We start from the raw sequence: 17,857 nt of genomic DNA on the forward strand, positions 1-17,857 counted from the left end.
CCCCCCAGCTCTTAGCTCCCCCCTGGGTTTCCGATCACTGTCAGTGGCAGGGGGCTCCTTCCTGCTGTCCCTTTCGCCTCCCTGCGTTGTGCCTACATATGCAAATTAACCGCCATCTTGTTGGCAGTTAACTGCCAATCTTAGTTGGCAGATAACTGCCAATCTTAGTTGGCAGTTAATTTGCATATAGCCCTGATTAGCCAATGAAAAGGGTATCGTCGTACGCCAATTACCATTTTTCTCTTTTATTAGTGTAGATGTTTACTTTGAATTTATATTAGTTCACACAAACACTCCACCCATGCTTTTGTTCCGGCCCTCCGGTCCAGTTTAAGAACCCATTGTGGCCCTCGAGTCAAAAAGTTTGCCCACCCCTGATCTAGATAGAGTATAAGGGGCTTTACTATATATTTATGTATTGCCCATTACTCTAATTTAGGAGTGATTATCATAGTATTCAGAGTTGGAGTTACCATTATTAAATTTTCTGAAATGTTAGTTAAAAGTTTCACTGTATGTATGTTGTTGCATTTTCCTTCAGTAAGACCACATATCTTTTTTTAAAAAAATATATTTTATTGATTTTTTACAGAGAGGAAGGGAGAGGGATAGAGAGTTAGAAACATCGATGAGAGAAAAACATCGATCTGCTGCCTCCTGCACACTCCCCACCAGGGATGTGTCCGCAACCAAGGCACATGCCCTTGACCGGAATCGAACCTGGGACTTTTCAGTCCACAGGCTGATGCTCTATCCACTGAGCCAAACCAGTTAGGGCAAGGCCACATATCTTTCATTGAATTCTTAAATGTCTTTGATCTAACAAATGGTAAAAATGGCTGCCTTACTTATTAAATCTTTGGCATGTATACCCAATTTTATAAATTTTTCTCTTTGACATAATTAATGGTAAAATATGGTGGTACTAAATAGGACTTCACTATGGAAATTAATTTTCATGTATGATGATAGGATTCCCCCTCCCCCACCACCCCCAAATAATACAGACTTGTGCTTACTAGAGGTAGTGATTTGGCAGAGATTCCTTGTCCTAATTATTTTATACTTTTGTCTCCTATGAAACTTTGTTTTGTTTTCTTAGTTTAATAAATTTCACTTTTATGTTGTTTGTCCCATTGGACCGATTTTCTGAATTAAGAACTGAGTCTAATGTTTCCTCGTATGACAATTTAAAAATATGTTATTATCTTCTATCTCTGGATCTGTTAACATTGAAGAATAGCTAGCCTTTCTCAACTAGCATATCCTATCTAATAAAAGAGAAACATGGTAATTGGCGTACTACCACTACCCTTTCCATTGGCTAATCAGGGCAATATGCAAATTAACTGTCAGCCAAGGTGGCGGCCGGCAGCCAGGCAGCTTGAAACTAACATGAGGCTTGCTTGCTTCAGTGACGGAGGACTCCAACTTTCCCCGCCTGCCGCTGCAGGCCTCTGAGCTGCAAGCAACTATGTAACAAACATAGAAGCTAAACAAAACCCCAGAAACCTGCCCGGCTTCAGCCAGCAGGATCGCAACATTGTAAGCAAAGGCCAGAAACCTACTTTCAACAGCAGAGGCCTAAGAGCTGGAGCCAAGCCTCAAAGCTAAAGCTGGCCCAGAATTGCAAAAAGAAGAAAAAAAGGAGCAGTTGGGAGCTTCAGTCACCCCCAGCCTGAAAACAGCCCTCATCCCCTCACCCAGACTGGCCAGGCACCCCAGTGGGGACCCCCACGCTGAAGGGTGTGTGACCAGCTGCAAACAGCCACTATCCCCTCACCCAGGCTGGCCAGGCACCCCAGTGGGGACCCCCACCCTGAAGGATGTGTGACCAGATGCAAACAGCCATCATCCCCTCACCCAGGCTGGACAGGCACCCCAGTGGGGACCCCCACCCTGAAGGATGTGTGACCAGATGCAAACAGCCATCATCCCCTCACCCAGGCTGGCCAGGCACCCCATTGGGGACCCCCACCCTGAAGGATGTGTGACCAGATGCAAACAGCCATCATCCCCTCACCCAGGCTGGACAGGCACCCCAGTGGGGACCCCCACCCTGATCCAGGACACCCTTCAGGGCAAACCAGCCGGCACCCACCCATGCACCAGGCCTCTACCCTATATAGTAAAAGGGTAATATGCCTCCCAGCACCGGGATCAGCAGAGCCACGAGGCCTCCCGGCACCGGGATCAGTGTGACAGGGGGCAGCGCCCAAACCCCCTGATCGCCCTGCGGCTCTGTGTGTGACAGGGTGCGGCACCCCAACCCCCTGATCGGCCCTGCTGTGTGTGTGACAGGGTGCGGCGTCCCCCCCTCCCCCCACGGGCCCTGCTCTGTGTGTGACGGGGTAGAGCCATAACCTCCCCATCGGCCCTGCCCTGAGTGTGAGAGTGGCGGCACCCCAACCCCCTGATCGGCCCTGCTCTGTGGGTGATAGAGGGCAGCGCCCCAACCCCCTGATGGGCCCTGCTCTGTGCATGACAGGAGGCTGCGCCCCAACCCCCTGATTGGCCCTGCTCTGTGCATGACAGGAGGTGGCGCTGCAACCTCCCCATCAACCCTGCCTTGAGTGTGACAGGGGGCAGTGCCCCAACCCCCCAATCGGCCCTACCCTGAGCGTGACTGAGGGTGGAATCACAACCTCCCGATCGCCCTGCTCTGTGTATGACAGGGGGCGGCGCCCCAACTCCCCAATCGGCCCTGCTCTGAGCCCGACCAGGGGCTGCACCTAGGGACTGGGCCTGCCCTCTGCCACCCGGGAGCAGGCCTAAGCCAGCAGGTTGTTATCTCCCGAGGGGTCCCAGACTGTGAGAGGGCACAGGCCGGGCTGAGGGACCCCCCCTCCCCCCCGAGTGCACAAACTTTTGTGCACCGGGCCTCTAGTCTATATATATAAAAGCCTAAGTGGCAAGATGACTGAACAGGCTCTGTGGGACGACCAGGGGCCGGCAGGGGGGTTAGTGAGGGCCGACCAAACGACTGAGCAGCGGGCTGCATGGGGCGACCAGGCCGGCAGGGGGGTTAGTGAGGGCTGACCAAATGACCTAACAGCAGGCTGTGTGGGGCAACCAGGCCAGTAGGGGAGCAGTTGGGGGTAACCAGTCTGGCGGGGGGGGGGGCAGTTGGAGGTGATCAGGCCAAGCGGGGGAGGCAGTTACGGGCAATTAGGCAGGCAGACAGACTTTCTGAATTAAGGACTCTAATGTTTTCTCTTATTACAATAACAAATATGTTATTATCTTCTATCTCAAGATCTGGTTAGCATTGAAGAATAGCCTTAAGCTGAATTCAGGTTATAAATCATATGTTGATGATGTTTACACAGAAGGCCAAAGTTCTACTGTACTAATAAGTTAATGATATGTGATAACTTGGCTTATAATGAATGATGTTGCCATGTCTCAATAGATACCCCAAATTACTGTTAAATTTTCCAAAAGCTGACTTAGTTTTATTATTAGTTTTGTAATTGTTAGAGTTAGCAGGATGTTCTGTTGGTTCTTAGTTCTTTGCTTTAAATGTCAAATGTCTGAGTTTCTTTGCTTGCTCATTGTTTTTTTTCTTCTGATTTGTTTAGCTTAGTTGACCCAGGGAGAAACTAGTATATGTTTGATTATAGGACATAAGCATTTACTAAAAACTGCTGACAGTGATTTATTACAAAGGTACCAATAATGTTGTCTTATACATTGGATCAAATATATCTTAGATCATGGACTATATACTAGTCATTAGCCATATACAAATATGTCAGCCAGACAGATTTTAATAATATAAAGTAAATTTTAATAGTAATGTGTGAAACATTTTCTTCATTAAAGTATCTTCTGTTGGTTAAAAAAAGAGATTTGCTTCTATGGGCACAAAGATGAATAGTATGAAGAGAATTTAATGGAGATCGTCCATCTTTTAGCATAGTTTTAGCATTGTCCTAAATGTGATTATCTTTAGTCTCATATTAAGTCATATACTTTACCAATAAATATACTGGTAAATATATCTGGTTTTAAACCAGACTTTTAGTGTTTTGTCTCTGTTATTTTTGGTTTTTCTTAAGATTGTGATTAATATAGAAATATCTCTTCAATATAATTTATATCTTAATAATGTAAAGTCAAGATAAAGGATTTTCAGTTTCTTTATGTGACTTTTGCCTTTCTTTACTATCTGCTAAGTATTGCCAAGAGGATTTAAAATTTTTCGTAGGCCATAAGTCTACAATTTCCAAGAGTTGTGCCAGTGCCTGTTTAAGTCGTATAAAAATTATGTGTGCCTATGAATAAACATTTAAAAAGTATAGATGAATGAAGTTATAATTAGTTGGAGCAGTAGGTATATGGGTGACTTTTTTTTCTTTTATTATGAGTTTTCTTCATGTTCCTATCATAGGCATCTGCCCAATAATTTCTGGAAATGTCTTTTGAGATATTCTTTATAAGCATAAATGCAAATTATATCATAGGTTGAGAAGGGAAATTGGTGCTCTTCTTTAGTAAAATTGTTTAAATTCATACTATCTTTCCTGTTTAATTATTCATACAATTAAATTACTCTTGATCATTTTTTAAAATCTTAGTTTTTAAATTTTTATAATGTGAAGTATTTTCTTTCAGGTTTCTGCTGCTTATTGACCTGTGTCATAAACCTTCTTTTGTAGTGCAAAAACTTTAAATTCTGATTGTACATAGATGGGAGGTCTTGTTTTTATTTTGCTTTGTGCAAGTATCTTCATTTCATCAGGTTTTAAAACCAGGCTTTTAGTGTTTAAGCCACATGACTTTATTTAATAAAATCTAAATAAATGTTTGTTGAACTATAATAATTGCTACCATTTATTACACACACAGTTGTACACCTTATGTAAATTATCACATTTAATCCATATACCAAAGAGACAATGAGTACAGCATTCCCATTTTAGAGAGAAGAATTTTGAAGTGTAGAGAGGATAAGAAACATAAAAACAACCACAGGGTTAGTGAGGGGGAGTTTTGGACTTAGAGTGTAGACCTTTCCCATTCAGTTGTATTTCATGACTTCCTTAAACAATGAATGGCCATTCAAACTGGGTACTCTTGAAGGCCACTCAAACTATCTTCCATCCTGGCTTTTTACACAGTTCTTTCTGTGGTTTCTATTTTGTTTGTTTTTCCCTAGATCATTTAACACACATCTCTCTACTTTTATTTCTCTGTAACATACTGATTGATTTATGTGTTTCCCTTTCTCTTCTAGTTTATAATTCTTTGAGAGAAAGCATGTGTCATTCATTTTATTTTATTTTTCTTTGGTTTGAAATTATTTACTGCCATTAGTTCTGGTCTACAATATATTGAGTTCCCCTCTGCCCCCAGGTTTACTGAGATATGTGTAGATATTGTGAAATGTTTACCACAATAATGTTACTTAATACATCTATCACCTCACATAGTTCCCATGTAGCATTCATTTTCAATACTCATTATCTAGCATTGTGCTTCACACTTAGTACATCTTTGAATGTGTTGATTAATTTTAATCAGATATTGTATATTTGTTTTCTCACAAAATCATATCAAACTTATTTATTGAAATAGCAGAAATAATTTTGAAGTGAATTGGCATAATACAATTAATAAATATGATATGTAGTAGAGAAATTATTACTGATTTACAAAATAACAACAGAATTTGTACATTTAAATTAATTTGTTTCCTTCAAAATAATCATCTAGGGAAATAACATTATTCTAAAAATGTGGCTATTTGTTCAGATCTAATTGGAGCTTGTTTTTATTTCCTCAAAATTTATGGAACCTTTTTTGAGTATACTCTATGATAAGATAATCATAAAGTTTCAAAATATTTCTATATAATCTTTCAAGGAGATTATAGTCATTTGTAAGAACTCTAATTTTTAAAAAGTTATATATAATACTAGGTGCCCAGTGCATGAATTCGTGCACGGATAGAGGTCCCTTGGCCTGGCCAGCAATCAAGGCCTATGGGGGACCAGCCAGGGGAAGGGACTGCAGGAGGTTGGTCAGCTGGTCGAGGGGCTGGCCAGCGTGGGGGAGGGACCGAGGGATGTTGGCTGGCTGGCCCTCTGATCAGGGCCATCGTGGTGGGGAGGGCGGCTGGCTGGGGGGAGGGGCTGTGGGAGTGCACTGACCACCAGGGGGCAGCTCCTGCATTGAGCATCTGCCCCCTGGTGGTTAGTGCGCATCATAGCAACTGGTCAACAGATTGTTCAGTCGTAACGGTTACTTAGGCTTTTATATATATACTAGAGGCCTGGTGCATGCAATTCGTGCACTTGGGGGGGGGGTCCCTCAGCCAGGCTTGTACCCTCTTGCAGTCCGGGAGCCCTTGGGGAATGTCTGACTGCCTTCAGTTGGACATCCTTAGCGCTGTCATGGAGGCAGGAGAGGCTCCTGCCACTGCCGCTGCACTTGCTTCTGGCTGAGCGGTGTTCCCCCTGTGGGAGCACACTGACCACCAGGGGCCAGCTCCTGCATTGAGTGTCTGCCCCCTGGTGGTCGGTGCGCATCATAGCGACAGGTTGTTCCACCGTTCGGTTGATTTGCATATTAGCCTTTTATTATATAGGTTAGATGTTTTAAACATCAGCATACTTTCTCCACAATACTGAAATACTGAACTATGAGGTTAAGACAGTATTTTCTTTTCTATTTTTTAAATTAAAGACTAATTTTTAGAGCAGTTTTAGGTTCACAGCAAAATTAAAAGGAATGTACAAAGGTTTCCCATATTACTCTTGCCTCACACATGTATAACTTGCCCTATTATAACCACCCTCTACCAGGTACATTTGGTATAATTGATGAACCTACACAGACACATCACCATCCAAAGTCCATAGTTTACATTAGGTTTCATTCTTGGTGTTATATACTCTATGGGTTTGTGCAAATGTATAATGACATGTATTCGTCATTATAATATCATACAGAGTATTTTATCTAGCCTAAAAGTCTCTGTACTCTGTATGTTTATCCCTCCCACCACCTTTACTCCCCTTATAACCCCTAGATCTTTTTCTTTAAAAAAAAATTTTGTATTTTTTTTTTATTGATTTCAGAGAGGGAGAGGGAGAAAGAGAAAGAAACATCAATGATGAGAGAGAATCATTGATCGACTGCCTCCTTCATGCCCCCTACTGGGGATGAGCCTGCAACCCGGGCAAGTGCCCTGGACTGAAATCGAACCTGGGACCCTTCAGTCCACAAGCTGATGCTCTATCCACTGAGCCAAACAAGCTAGGGCTCCACGGATCTTTTTATTGTCTCCATAGTTTTGCCTTTTACAGAATGTCATACGGTTAAAATCATACAGTATGTAGCCTTTTCAGGTTAACTTCTTTCACTGAGTTAATATGCATTTAAGTTTCTTCCATGAATTTGCATGGCTTATTAGCTTATTTCTTTTTAGCACTAAATAATATCCCATATAGATGTATATATACACACCAGTTTGTTTGTTTTTTATTCATTTACCTACTGAAGGTCATCTTGGTTGCTTCCAAGTATTACCAATTATAAATAAATCTGCTGTAACCATCTGTGTGCAGGTTTTTATGTGGACATAAGTTTTCAACTCCTTTGGGTAAATATCAAGGAATATGATTGCTGGATCACATGGTAAGACTGCTTGGTTTTGTAAGAAACTAACAAAACATCTTCCAGAGTGAATGTACCATTTTGCATTCCCATGAGAAATGAATGAGAGTTCCTGTTGCTTCACATCCTCAGAAGCATTTGGCACTGTCAGTGTTTTGGATTTTAGCACTCATGATAAAGTTCAGTGGTATCACATTGTTTTAATTTGCAACTTCCTAATGGCATATGGCAAGGAGCACCTTTTCATATGTTCATTTGCCTTTTGTACACTTCTTTGGTGAGGTGTCTATTAAGTTTTGTCCATTTTTTAAACTAGGTTATTTGTTTTCTTATTGTTGAATTTTAAGACTTCTTTATATATTTTGGTTAACAGTTCTTTGCGTGTTTATATCTTGCAGATAACTTTTCCCAGTCTGTGGCTTGTGTTCTCATTCTCTCAATTGTGTCTTTCACAGAGTAAAAGTTTTTAATTTTAATGAAGTATTGTTTATTAATTCTCTCTGTCATGGATTGTGCCTTTGGCGTTCTATCTAAAAAAGTCCTTGCCAAACCCTAGTTCATCTAGATTTTCTCCTATGTTATTTAGGAGTTTTATAGTTTTGCGTTTAACTTTTAGGTCTGTGATAGATTTTGAGTTAATTTTTATGAAGAGTGTATGGTTTGTGTCTAGATACATTTTATTTGTTTGTTTGTTTGTGGATATCTAGTTTCAGCACCATTTATTGTAAAGGCTATATTTTCTCCATTGAGTTGCCTTTGCTCCATTGGTAAAGATCAGTTGACTGTATTTGTGTGCTCTATTTCTGATTTCTGTTCTGTTCCATTTATCTACCTGTTTATTCTTACACCAATACTTTAATGTCTTAATTCCTGTAGCTTTATAGTAAGGCTTGAAGTCATTTCTCAAATTTTGTTCTTTTCCTTCAATACTGTGTTAGATACTTCCATCTTCTCTTGAACAACATATACTAGCATAAAATGAAAGCCCAGAAGACTAAATATTAGAATTGTATTACTACCTTATGCTTAGAAGATACTCAATAAATATTGCATGTGAAATGTATTCTCACCAGAAGTTTGTGTTTATTGGTTTGAAAAAGAGATAAAAGTAGGGAGCAGAGTTGCTGCCATATTAATGTGGCCATACCTGTAAACGCCATTTCCTGGTATTATTAAAGGTTCAGAATCTAACTTTGCATTGTTTAGAGTCTAAGTGGCAAGATAAAAATGAACACCTATATGAATATAACAAATGATATTTTAATGACATAAATCTTATTCACTATGCATAATAGTTCTTCCATTCTCATTTATGTTGACATTTTTATAATGAGGGCTCTTACGTTTGGTGATTGATGTTAAACTTTAAGAAGATTGTACCAAACTTGCACAAATTACAGAAACATTTTCAAGTGTAAGATTAATAAATATTTTTTCTTCCCATGAAATGCTTTTGCCCCCATGAAATGTTTTAGTGTATTAAAGTGAGAGGATTAATATTTAGTTTTTTAGAAGACAGTTTGTTTTTAAGAGCACTTAATGAATTACTGTTAATAAAGTATTAAAGAATGACTTGGTACTACATGACACATAATTATGTTTACATCTGAGGCCTGAGATGTTTCTCTTTATTCACTGATCATGCCTACCTACATCATGAAAATTGAGGAATGGAGAAAACTATATGTGGATACAATGTATAAGCAAACAGTGATCTTATATATACCTTCATATATCTTTTATCTCTTCCTGCAAATATAAATTCCCAGTGTGTATTTAAATTCTTTATTATAGTTGGTGTCTAAAGGAGTAAGGAGTTCTGATATGTCTCCTCCTTTGGGACAGCGTGAAGCAAGTGGCTCGCCATCAAAGCATCAGATAAGACCTGTTATTTCTGTGACTTCAGCCTTGAAAGAAGTGGGTATGGTAAGTTTCCTAAAATTTAGAGCTCCTTAAAGTCAAAAGATTATCAAAAGGATTCAATTTAATGAAGTTATATTAATTTCTAATGTTCCATTAGATTTTTCTAGGAATAAAATTACCTAAGATTTTTGTGTCTGCTCTACTCTGAATTCTGGAGCCTTGCTGCTCATAAGTTTTATATCTAGGAACACCTGGTAGATAAAACTATTTTAAAGCTATTCTCTCTCCTTCTTTTACTTTAAAATAATATTGAACAAATAAAATATATATACAAATGTACCAAAAATAAAGCTAAAACATTTTTATATCCCAGCTTTCATAATTAACAAAGGTGTACTTTTTAAGAAATAATGTCTTTGGTACTTAGAGTAATTTACTCTAGGAATAAAGTTTAAGACATATTTACATTTATTGTTTTGGCATAGCAAATGTTAGAGGAGTCAGTATAATTACAATTAATGCATTAGTTATTTCTTTTACCTTCTATTTCTGAATCTGTCATGCCATATGGATGACACACAAATATGTGGGCGAGTATAAAGTTTAAGCTCCAAAGAATATGCCAGGTATCCATCTGAAATGTGAAAACTCTGTTCTAAGGTTAAGGGAAATGGGTTCATGATGTGGAATTTCAGTATAGAATTCATCAGACAGAAGGGGAAAAATCTCCTGAACCATCTATATAATAAAGAGCCAGGGTCATAACGACTGAAGGCTCGACCAGACCGAAGTCAGTGCTGGGTTGCTGTGGTGACCCAGCACTGACTGAGGCTGCTGCGGGCGCCCAGACCTAGCACTGACTGCCTAGGGGGCTGTGGATCAGGCCCGGAGAGAGGCCTGCAGAGAGAGAGGCAGGGTCTGATCTGTAGCCTCTGTGGCAGCCATTGATCAGAACTTGCCTCTCTTTCTCTCCTGGCCTGGCCAACAACCACACTTCCATTTCTCTCCAGGCCTCCACCGGGGCTGCTGATCAGCCCCCGTTGATAGGCCCAGAAATGCTGACTGGCATAGAAACTGACCAATCAGAACCAGATCTGGGTGAATGTAAGGAGCCAATGGCTGCCTAGGAGGCGGAGCTTTTGATGCTGACTGGCATAGAAACTGACCAATCAGAACCAAATTGGCCGGCAGAGGAGGGCAGTTGGGGATGAGATCAGGCAGGGGAGTGTCATTGAGGGTGAGATCAGGCCAGCAGGGGAGGGCAGTTGGGGGCGATCAGGCAGGCAGAGGCAATTGGGGGTGAGATCAGGCTGGCAGGGGAGAGCAGTTGGGGGCTCGATCGGGCTGTCAGGGGAGGGCAGTTAGGGGCAATCAGGCAGGCAGGTAGGGGCGATCAGGCAGGCAGAAGTAGTTAGGGGCGATCAGGCAGGCAGGCAGAGAGGTTAGGGGCGATAAGGCAGTCAGGCAGAGGCAGTTAGGGACGATCAGGCAGGCAGGCAGAGAGGTTAGGGGCGATAAGGCAGGTAGGCAGAGAGGTTAGGGGTAATCAAGCAGGTAGGTAGGTGAGTGGTTAGGAGCCAGTGGTCCCAGATTGTGAGATGGGTGTCCTAAACCAGTTGTTGGACATCCCCCGAGGGGTCCCCGATTGGAGTGGGTGCAGGCTTGGCTGAGGGAAGCCCCCCTCCATGCACATTAACCTGATTTCTCCTCTCCTGGTAATTAATGGCTGTGCCTTGTAATAGTTGAGTTTCATTAAATTTTTGTAGACAACACTGTTATTGGTGTGCCAATTTTTACAGCCTGTGTGTTTGTCTTGAAAATAAGACTGAGTAGGAAAAGACAAGTTTCTTGGTTACTCTTAAAAACTTCATAGAAGTAACTGTTGTTCTTCAAGTAGGATTAGTCTCTCTTCTTTCTGATAACAACTTTGCATGTACTACGTTGTTCACTTCAACTTTAGATACCACTGTGTGGTTCCCTCCTGGTACCCAGTCTCACATCTCAAGTAGCTGTGACCTCACTGGTTGTAGCGACTGCTAATTCCTGACCACTGTACTGGGTAAAAGGCTCTTTGTCTCATTACATGTAGTGCTTTCAAACTGACCACTGTACTTTTTTTGTGTTTTTCTCAAATACTACAAATTAAGGTAATTCATGTAACTAATTGGTTTTTCTTTGTGTTTTCTTGGTAAATATTGCTTACTTATACTTTTAAAATTACTCTTGCATACTCTGAGTCTTCCATATATAATTTGCTTTCATAACTACTAATTTCCTCTTTTCATATATGTAAAAATTCTAGGTGTCTAAGATTGCTATGATTTTGCTAATCAAATGATAGAATTTCTATTATCCTTGGTACATGGGGCTCAGAACTCACTATTGATACTCTCTTGGCTTAGGTAAAAAAGGCCAGTTCTCAATTATGTTTAGTAGTATTGCTTAATAAGCATACATATGTACATGAAACAAAGAAAGCTTCAAAATAAAACAGCCTATCTTGCATTACTTTATTCATCAAAACTTTCCTTAGCTCTAATTGAGAGCCTATATGAATTAATTTTCTTTTTATTTCTATTATTGACTTAAAATTACCAAAAAATTCAGGTGCCAAAGAGGAAGAGGATATAGTCAAATAGGTAATCAGTAATCCAAAAATATGACAAATAATTGAGAATTGGCCCTTTTACTATATATTTAATGTATTACCTGTTTCTCACTGCTGATAATATAGGAAGTTGTGTTAACATTTACAGGAATAAAATAACTCACAAGAAACAATTTAATGAAAAACAAAAAGTAACAAAAATTTTGAGTTAGAATGTTAAAATAACATTATTTCTTACTCTGAAACTATCTGTGTTTAAAGGACAGAAGTTTAACTGATACCCAGGAAACCTCAGAAGAAATGCAAAAGACTAACAATTCCATTTCAGTAGGTACAATTTTCCATTTTTTTTCTCAATCATTGTACTTAATTATATACATTATAAAATATAGCATTTTAACTGTTTCAGAGTAAACGAGAAATACTACGGAGATTAAATCAAAATCTTAAAGCTCAAGAAGATGAAAAAGGGAAGCAGTATCACCCTGATATGGGTGAGGTAATTGTGCATGAAAATGCCGAAAAGCATGAAAAAGAAAAGTTGATTTCACCTGATCGCAAGAAGTGGGAGGCAGGAGGTCAACTTGTGATTCCTCTGGATGAGTTTACATTGGATACATCCTTCTCTGCAACTGACAGTATGTATGAAAGTTTTTTTATCCTGTTTTGGCATAGCACACATGTAAACTTGTAGACTGGACACTCTGAGGGAAAGAACACTTTAGAGGGATTGAGAGAACCTGGAAGAAATTCACATATATGTGAAACATGGGGAAAAACTATTCAACCTTAAGAATAGCAAGGATTTTTATTATAGAAGTGTAAAGTGTGAGTGGGGGGACTAATGATATATACTATTTAAATTGTATTACTTTAACCCTTTCTAATCTGTTCCAGGAATAATTCTTGATGAGCACTGGAGTAGTAAACTGACAAAATCTCAGAAAAGTCCCTTAGGGATTTAGCAGGGATATTAAGAAGATCTCAATAATATACTTATTCAGCAATATTTATGAACACCTACTATTGTCTTGCATTTTCGCAGGCACTAGATAGAGATATAACAGTGAATGAATGAAGTGATATGTGCTCTTTGGAGCTAATATTCTAAAACAGTGAGGCTGACCTCTGTCTAAAGTTTTAAGTAATTTTTTTTAATGGACTATTTTTGTAGAATTCTTTCTTACCATGGAGAAAACCCCAAAGAATCCACAGAATTTGTTTACTTATTTTAACAGTTCTTTTTAAAAAAATCTTTATTGTTGAAAGTATTTCTTTTCTTTTTTTTTTTTTTAAATATATTTTATTGATTTTTTACAGAGAGGAAGGGAGAGAGATAGAGAGTTAGAAACATCGATGACAGAGAAACATCGATCAGCTGCCTTCTGCACATCTTCTACTGGGCATGTGCCCACAACCCAGATACATGCCCTTGACCGGAATCGAACCCGGGACCTTTCAGTCCGCAGGTCGACGCTCTATCCACTGAGCCAAACCGGTCTCGGCGAAAGTATTTCATTATGTTCCCTTTTTTCCCCCATTGACCCCATCTAGCATGCCCCCCCCCGCCCCCCCGCCCCAGGCCTTCACTAACCTATCGTCTCTGTCCATGGGTTATGCATATATGCATACAAGTTCTTTGGTTGATCTCTTCCCACTCACCCATACACCCATGCCTTCCCTCTGAGATTCCACAATCTGTTCCATGCTTCCATGTCTCTGGATCTATTTTGTCCATCAGTTTATTTTGTTCATTAGATTCCACATATGAGTGAGATCATGTGAAAATTGTCTTTCTCTGACTGGCTTATTTTGCTTAGCTTAATACTCTTCAGGTCCCTCCATGCTGTCTCAAATGGTAAGAGATCCTTCTTTTTTACAGCTGCATAGTATTCCATGCTATAAATGTACTACAGCTTTTTTATCCCCTCATCTGATGGGCACTTGGGCTGTTTCCACATCTTAGCTATTGTAAATTGTGCTGCTGTAAACATAGGGATGCATACATTCTTTCTGATTGGTGTTTTAGGTTTCTTAGGATATATTCGTAGAAGTGGAATCACTGGCTCAAATGGCAGTTCCATGTTTAATTTTTTGAGGAAACAGTTCTTTATGGAATTCCATTATATGCCACATACTCCTAAGCAGTGAGGATACATAATGGTTAATACATGTTCTCTCCACTCAAGGAGATGAGGGTCTAGTGAAAAGGGAGGCAAGAAAAGAGGCAATTCATTATAGTTGATAAATAATGTGGTAGGAAATAATCATAAGGCACTGTAAGAATATGTATCCCAGGGCATAAATCAGTCTTGGGAGAGCTAAGAAAATGATTTTTGGAAACAGTGATGTGATAAGGAATAAAAAGTGTTAGCTAAATAAACCAAAGCCACGCAGAGTGTTTGCAGCAGAGAGTAGGACTGACAATTACGAGAGCATGTGAAGCGCAGGGAATGGATATAATTCAGCATGGTTGGCAAAGTTCAGAATTCAAGACAAAGAATGGCAAGCAAGAAACCTTGGAACAGGTAAGCAGGGCCAGATCATGAAGGGTTCTATACGCTGGCTGTGTTGAACAGTATGAGCTTTACCCTTATTGAGAGAGGTCTTCAAACAGAGTGCTGTTAGGGTTTTCTGGCATATTGAATCCTGACTGGGGAATAATAGATGGGGGGCTGGGGGAGGGATAGTGGTACCATCAGACTGGTGGTACTTTGAATTTTTGTCCTCTTCCCTAATCTGGCTGCTACTGTTTGCATCTCAGAGTTCCCAAATAGCTTAATAGCTTATGCATTTCGTCCTGGCTTCTACAGCTGTATTGAGAGACACAGGTTGATGCTTACTTCATCTTCCCAAGACTTTGAAATGTAATTATCCTTAAAGAGATTTAAATACTAAAAAAATTAGTCTTTATAGTTATCTGTGTAATGGCAATTTCTAGTATTTTTTAATGTCTTCGTTTAGGTTCACATACCCACGTAGTATCATTTTCCTTCTGGCTAAAGGACTTACTTTAACATTTTTTTGTAATATTGGCGATAGATTCTTTCAACTTTTTATACTGAAACGTATTTCACCTTAACTTTTAAAAGATATTTTCTCTGGGAATAGAGTTCTGGGTTGGCAGTTTTGTCTTTCAGTGCTTTAAAGATGTTGCTCCACTGTCTTCTTACTTGCATTGTTTCTAACTAAAAATCTGATTCTTACCTTTGTGCCTCTCTATATAACATGGCATTTTTTGGTGATGTGTCTTGAAATAGTTGTTTTAGATATTTTTCTCAATTGTTTTGGTTATTTAGGCAATAGCACAATCCAGTATCCTATTCCATCTTACACAGGATTAAAAAGTCCTTGAGACCAGTTTTTAGAGGCCTTGTACTAATATAGACGAAAAGCATTGATAACTTTCACAGAGTTGCTGAAAGATGATAAAGAAAAGAGGGCACTCTAAGATATATTTGGAAACAGGCCTATAAGGGTTTTATGTGAAACTCTTCTAGGAGTTTGTCAGAGGAAGAAAAACTTTGAAGACAAAGTGAGGAACATTTAGAGTTAGGAAAATTGAGAGAGCGGCTTGGATTACAAGGAAAGAGAGAAGACTAAAAAAGAGCGATGACAAATTGAGAGCTAAAAAATTTACATTGGTTTTGTCCAGGAAAAGGCATTGTGATCTTGATAAAAGCAGTGTCATTAGAGTGCCAGGGGCAGAAATAGAGCCTAGGAATTAAGCAAATGGAAGTTGAGGAAGTTAAAAAAAAAAAAAAATTAACCAATGGACACAGACAATGGGGCGGTGGAAGCTTGCCAGGGGTGGGTCAGTTGGAGAAAAAGAGACATATGTAAATCTTTAGATAATAAATTAAAAAAAAATTTAGAACCTTGTAAGGAAGCTGAGCTATGAAGGGCGATAGAGATATAGGTTGGTGTTACTTGGTAGCAATTTAGAGTCAGTGAAACTTTATGAAAAAAGAGACTTAAAAATATTTTATGCTAATTAGGTCAAAGTATATCACATCACTCTCCCATTTTAAAATAAGTGATTTCCATAGCAATTAGAACAAAAATCCAAAGTCCCTTTCATAGTCCACTAGGCTCTCCTGAGGTTTTTCCTTGCCTATTGACCTATCTACTTCTTTCTACCTACTCACTTTTTAAAAAAAATATATATTATTGATTTTTTACAGAGAGGAAGGGAGAGGGATAGAGAGTTAGAAACATCGATGAGAGAGAAACATCGATCAGCTGCCTCTTGTACACACCCTCCTGGGGATGTGCCTGCAACCAAGGTACATGCCCTTGACCGGAATTGAACCTGGGACCCTTCAGTCCGCAGGCCAATGCTCTATCCACTGAGCCAAACCAGTTAAGCTACCTACTCACTTTTTACTTCTTTTAACACATGCCAAGCTCTTTCTTTTTCTCTTATTCTTAGTCTTCATTCTTAGTATTAATATGTCTTATTTCTTCTCAGTGCTTTTTAGATTTTCTCACTAAGCTATGGTTTTAGTAAATTTGATTATGATGTACCTTTATGTCATTTTTCTTCATGTTTCTTTTACTTGGGTTTTGTTGAGCTTCTTGGATTTGTGAGTATATAGTTTTCATCAGATTTGTTTGCCATTATATTTTCCAGCCCTCTTTTCTAGATGTCAATATGAATCTTGTTAATGTTTTCCTTATCTGTGAGTATCATCAACAATCTTGTCTCTAGTTTGTGGAACATATGGAATTCAGTCATAATGACAGTTATAAACGTCCCTATCTACTAATAACATCATCTCTGTCATTTTGGGGATTGGTTTTGATTGATAGACTTTTTTTCTATTTAGTATAAGTTGAATTCTGCTGCTTTTTTATACAGGCTTGGTAATTTTTGTTTGGAGGCCAAGCAGTTAATTTTACTTTGATGGGTGTTATATATTTTTGTGTTTCTGTAAATATTTTTGTTCCTTTTGTTCTGAGACACAATTCACTTGTAAAAAGTTTGACCCTTTTATGTCTTGCTTTTAAGCTCTGTTAATGGAGCCAGAACAATGTTTAGTCTATGGCTAATTTTTCTCCCTTTACTGAGTCAAAAACCTCTCTGAGTAATGTACTTGATGCCTTGTGAATTATAAGGTTTCCTTTTCTGGCTGGTGGGAATAGGGACTATTTCTGATCCTGTGTAAACTCCAAGTATTGCTCCCTCTACTCCTTTCGGGTGGTCTTTTTTCTAGACTTCAGTAATTTCCTCACACATGTGCTGATCATTATTCAGCTTAAGACTTGAAGGGGCTCTTTACAGTTCTCCTGAATTCTGTTTGTGTAGTTTTCTACTCTTCAGCACTCTTCTTGCCAATGTAAGCCACTTTTGCCACCCTAGACTTCCAGTTCCATTACCTCTGCTCAGAGAGACCACCTGGTCTTCCCTGTATGGAAGGGTATGAAGTATATATATATTTTCTTATGGACATTCAGTTTTCTACTTTCCTTTGTTAAAGAGACCCCAAACACATATTACATTGTTTTGGCCTTTTTATCAAACACCAAGTGGCTGTAAGTCATAGGTCTATTTTTGGGTTCACTACTCTATTCAACCATCTTTTTTAAAAATTGGTTCTCTGTTGGTAACCTTTTTGACTGTACAAACTGATTATTACCTGCTAATTTTCAGGTCCTTACTTCCATAGAACTGGAAATTTATATCAGTAAATATTTGGGTACCATTGAAAGTTTATGACTTATACCCCATATTATATGAAATTATATTCTATCTATTACTGC

General features: G+C 39.2%; 1 protein-coding gene across 1 annotated transcript in view; it reads left to right on the plus strand.

The window, feature by feature from the left end:
* The window catches only part of NEK1 (NIMA related kinase 1), a 152,525-nt gene that overhangs the window by 101,727 nt on the left and 32,941 nt on the right, over positions 1–17,857 (plus strand). The window contains exons 22-24 of the mRNA XM_081091794.1: positions 9,418–9,549; positions 12,356–12,421; positions 12,504–12,732. Of these exons, the coding sequence (XP_080947920.1) occupies positions 9,418–9,549; positions 12,356–12,421; positions 12,504–12,732 (427 nt within the window). The remainder of the gene's footprint in view (positions 1–9,417; positions 9,550–12,355; positions 12,422–12,503; positions 12,733–17,857) is intronic.

The sequence above is a fragment of the Myotis nattereri genome (genome assembly GCF_964212035.1).
Source record: "Myotis nattereri genome assembly, chromosome: 5".
NCBI lineage: Eukaryota > Metazoa > Chordata > Mammalia > Chiroptera > Vespertilionidae > Myotis > Myotis nattereri.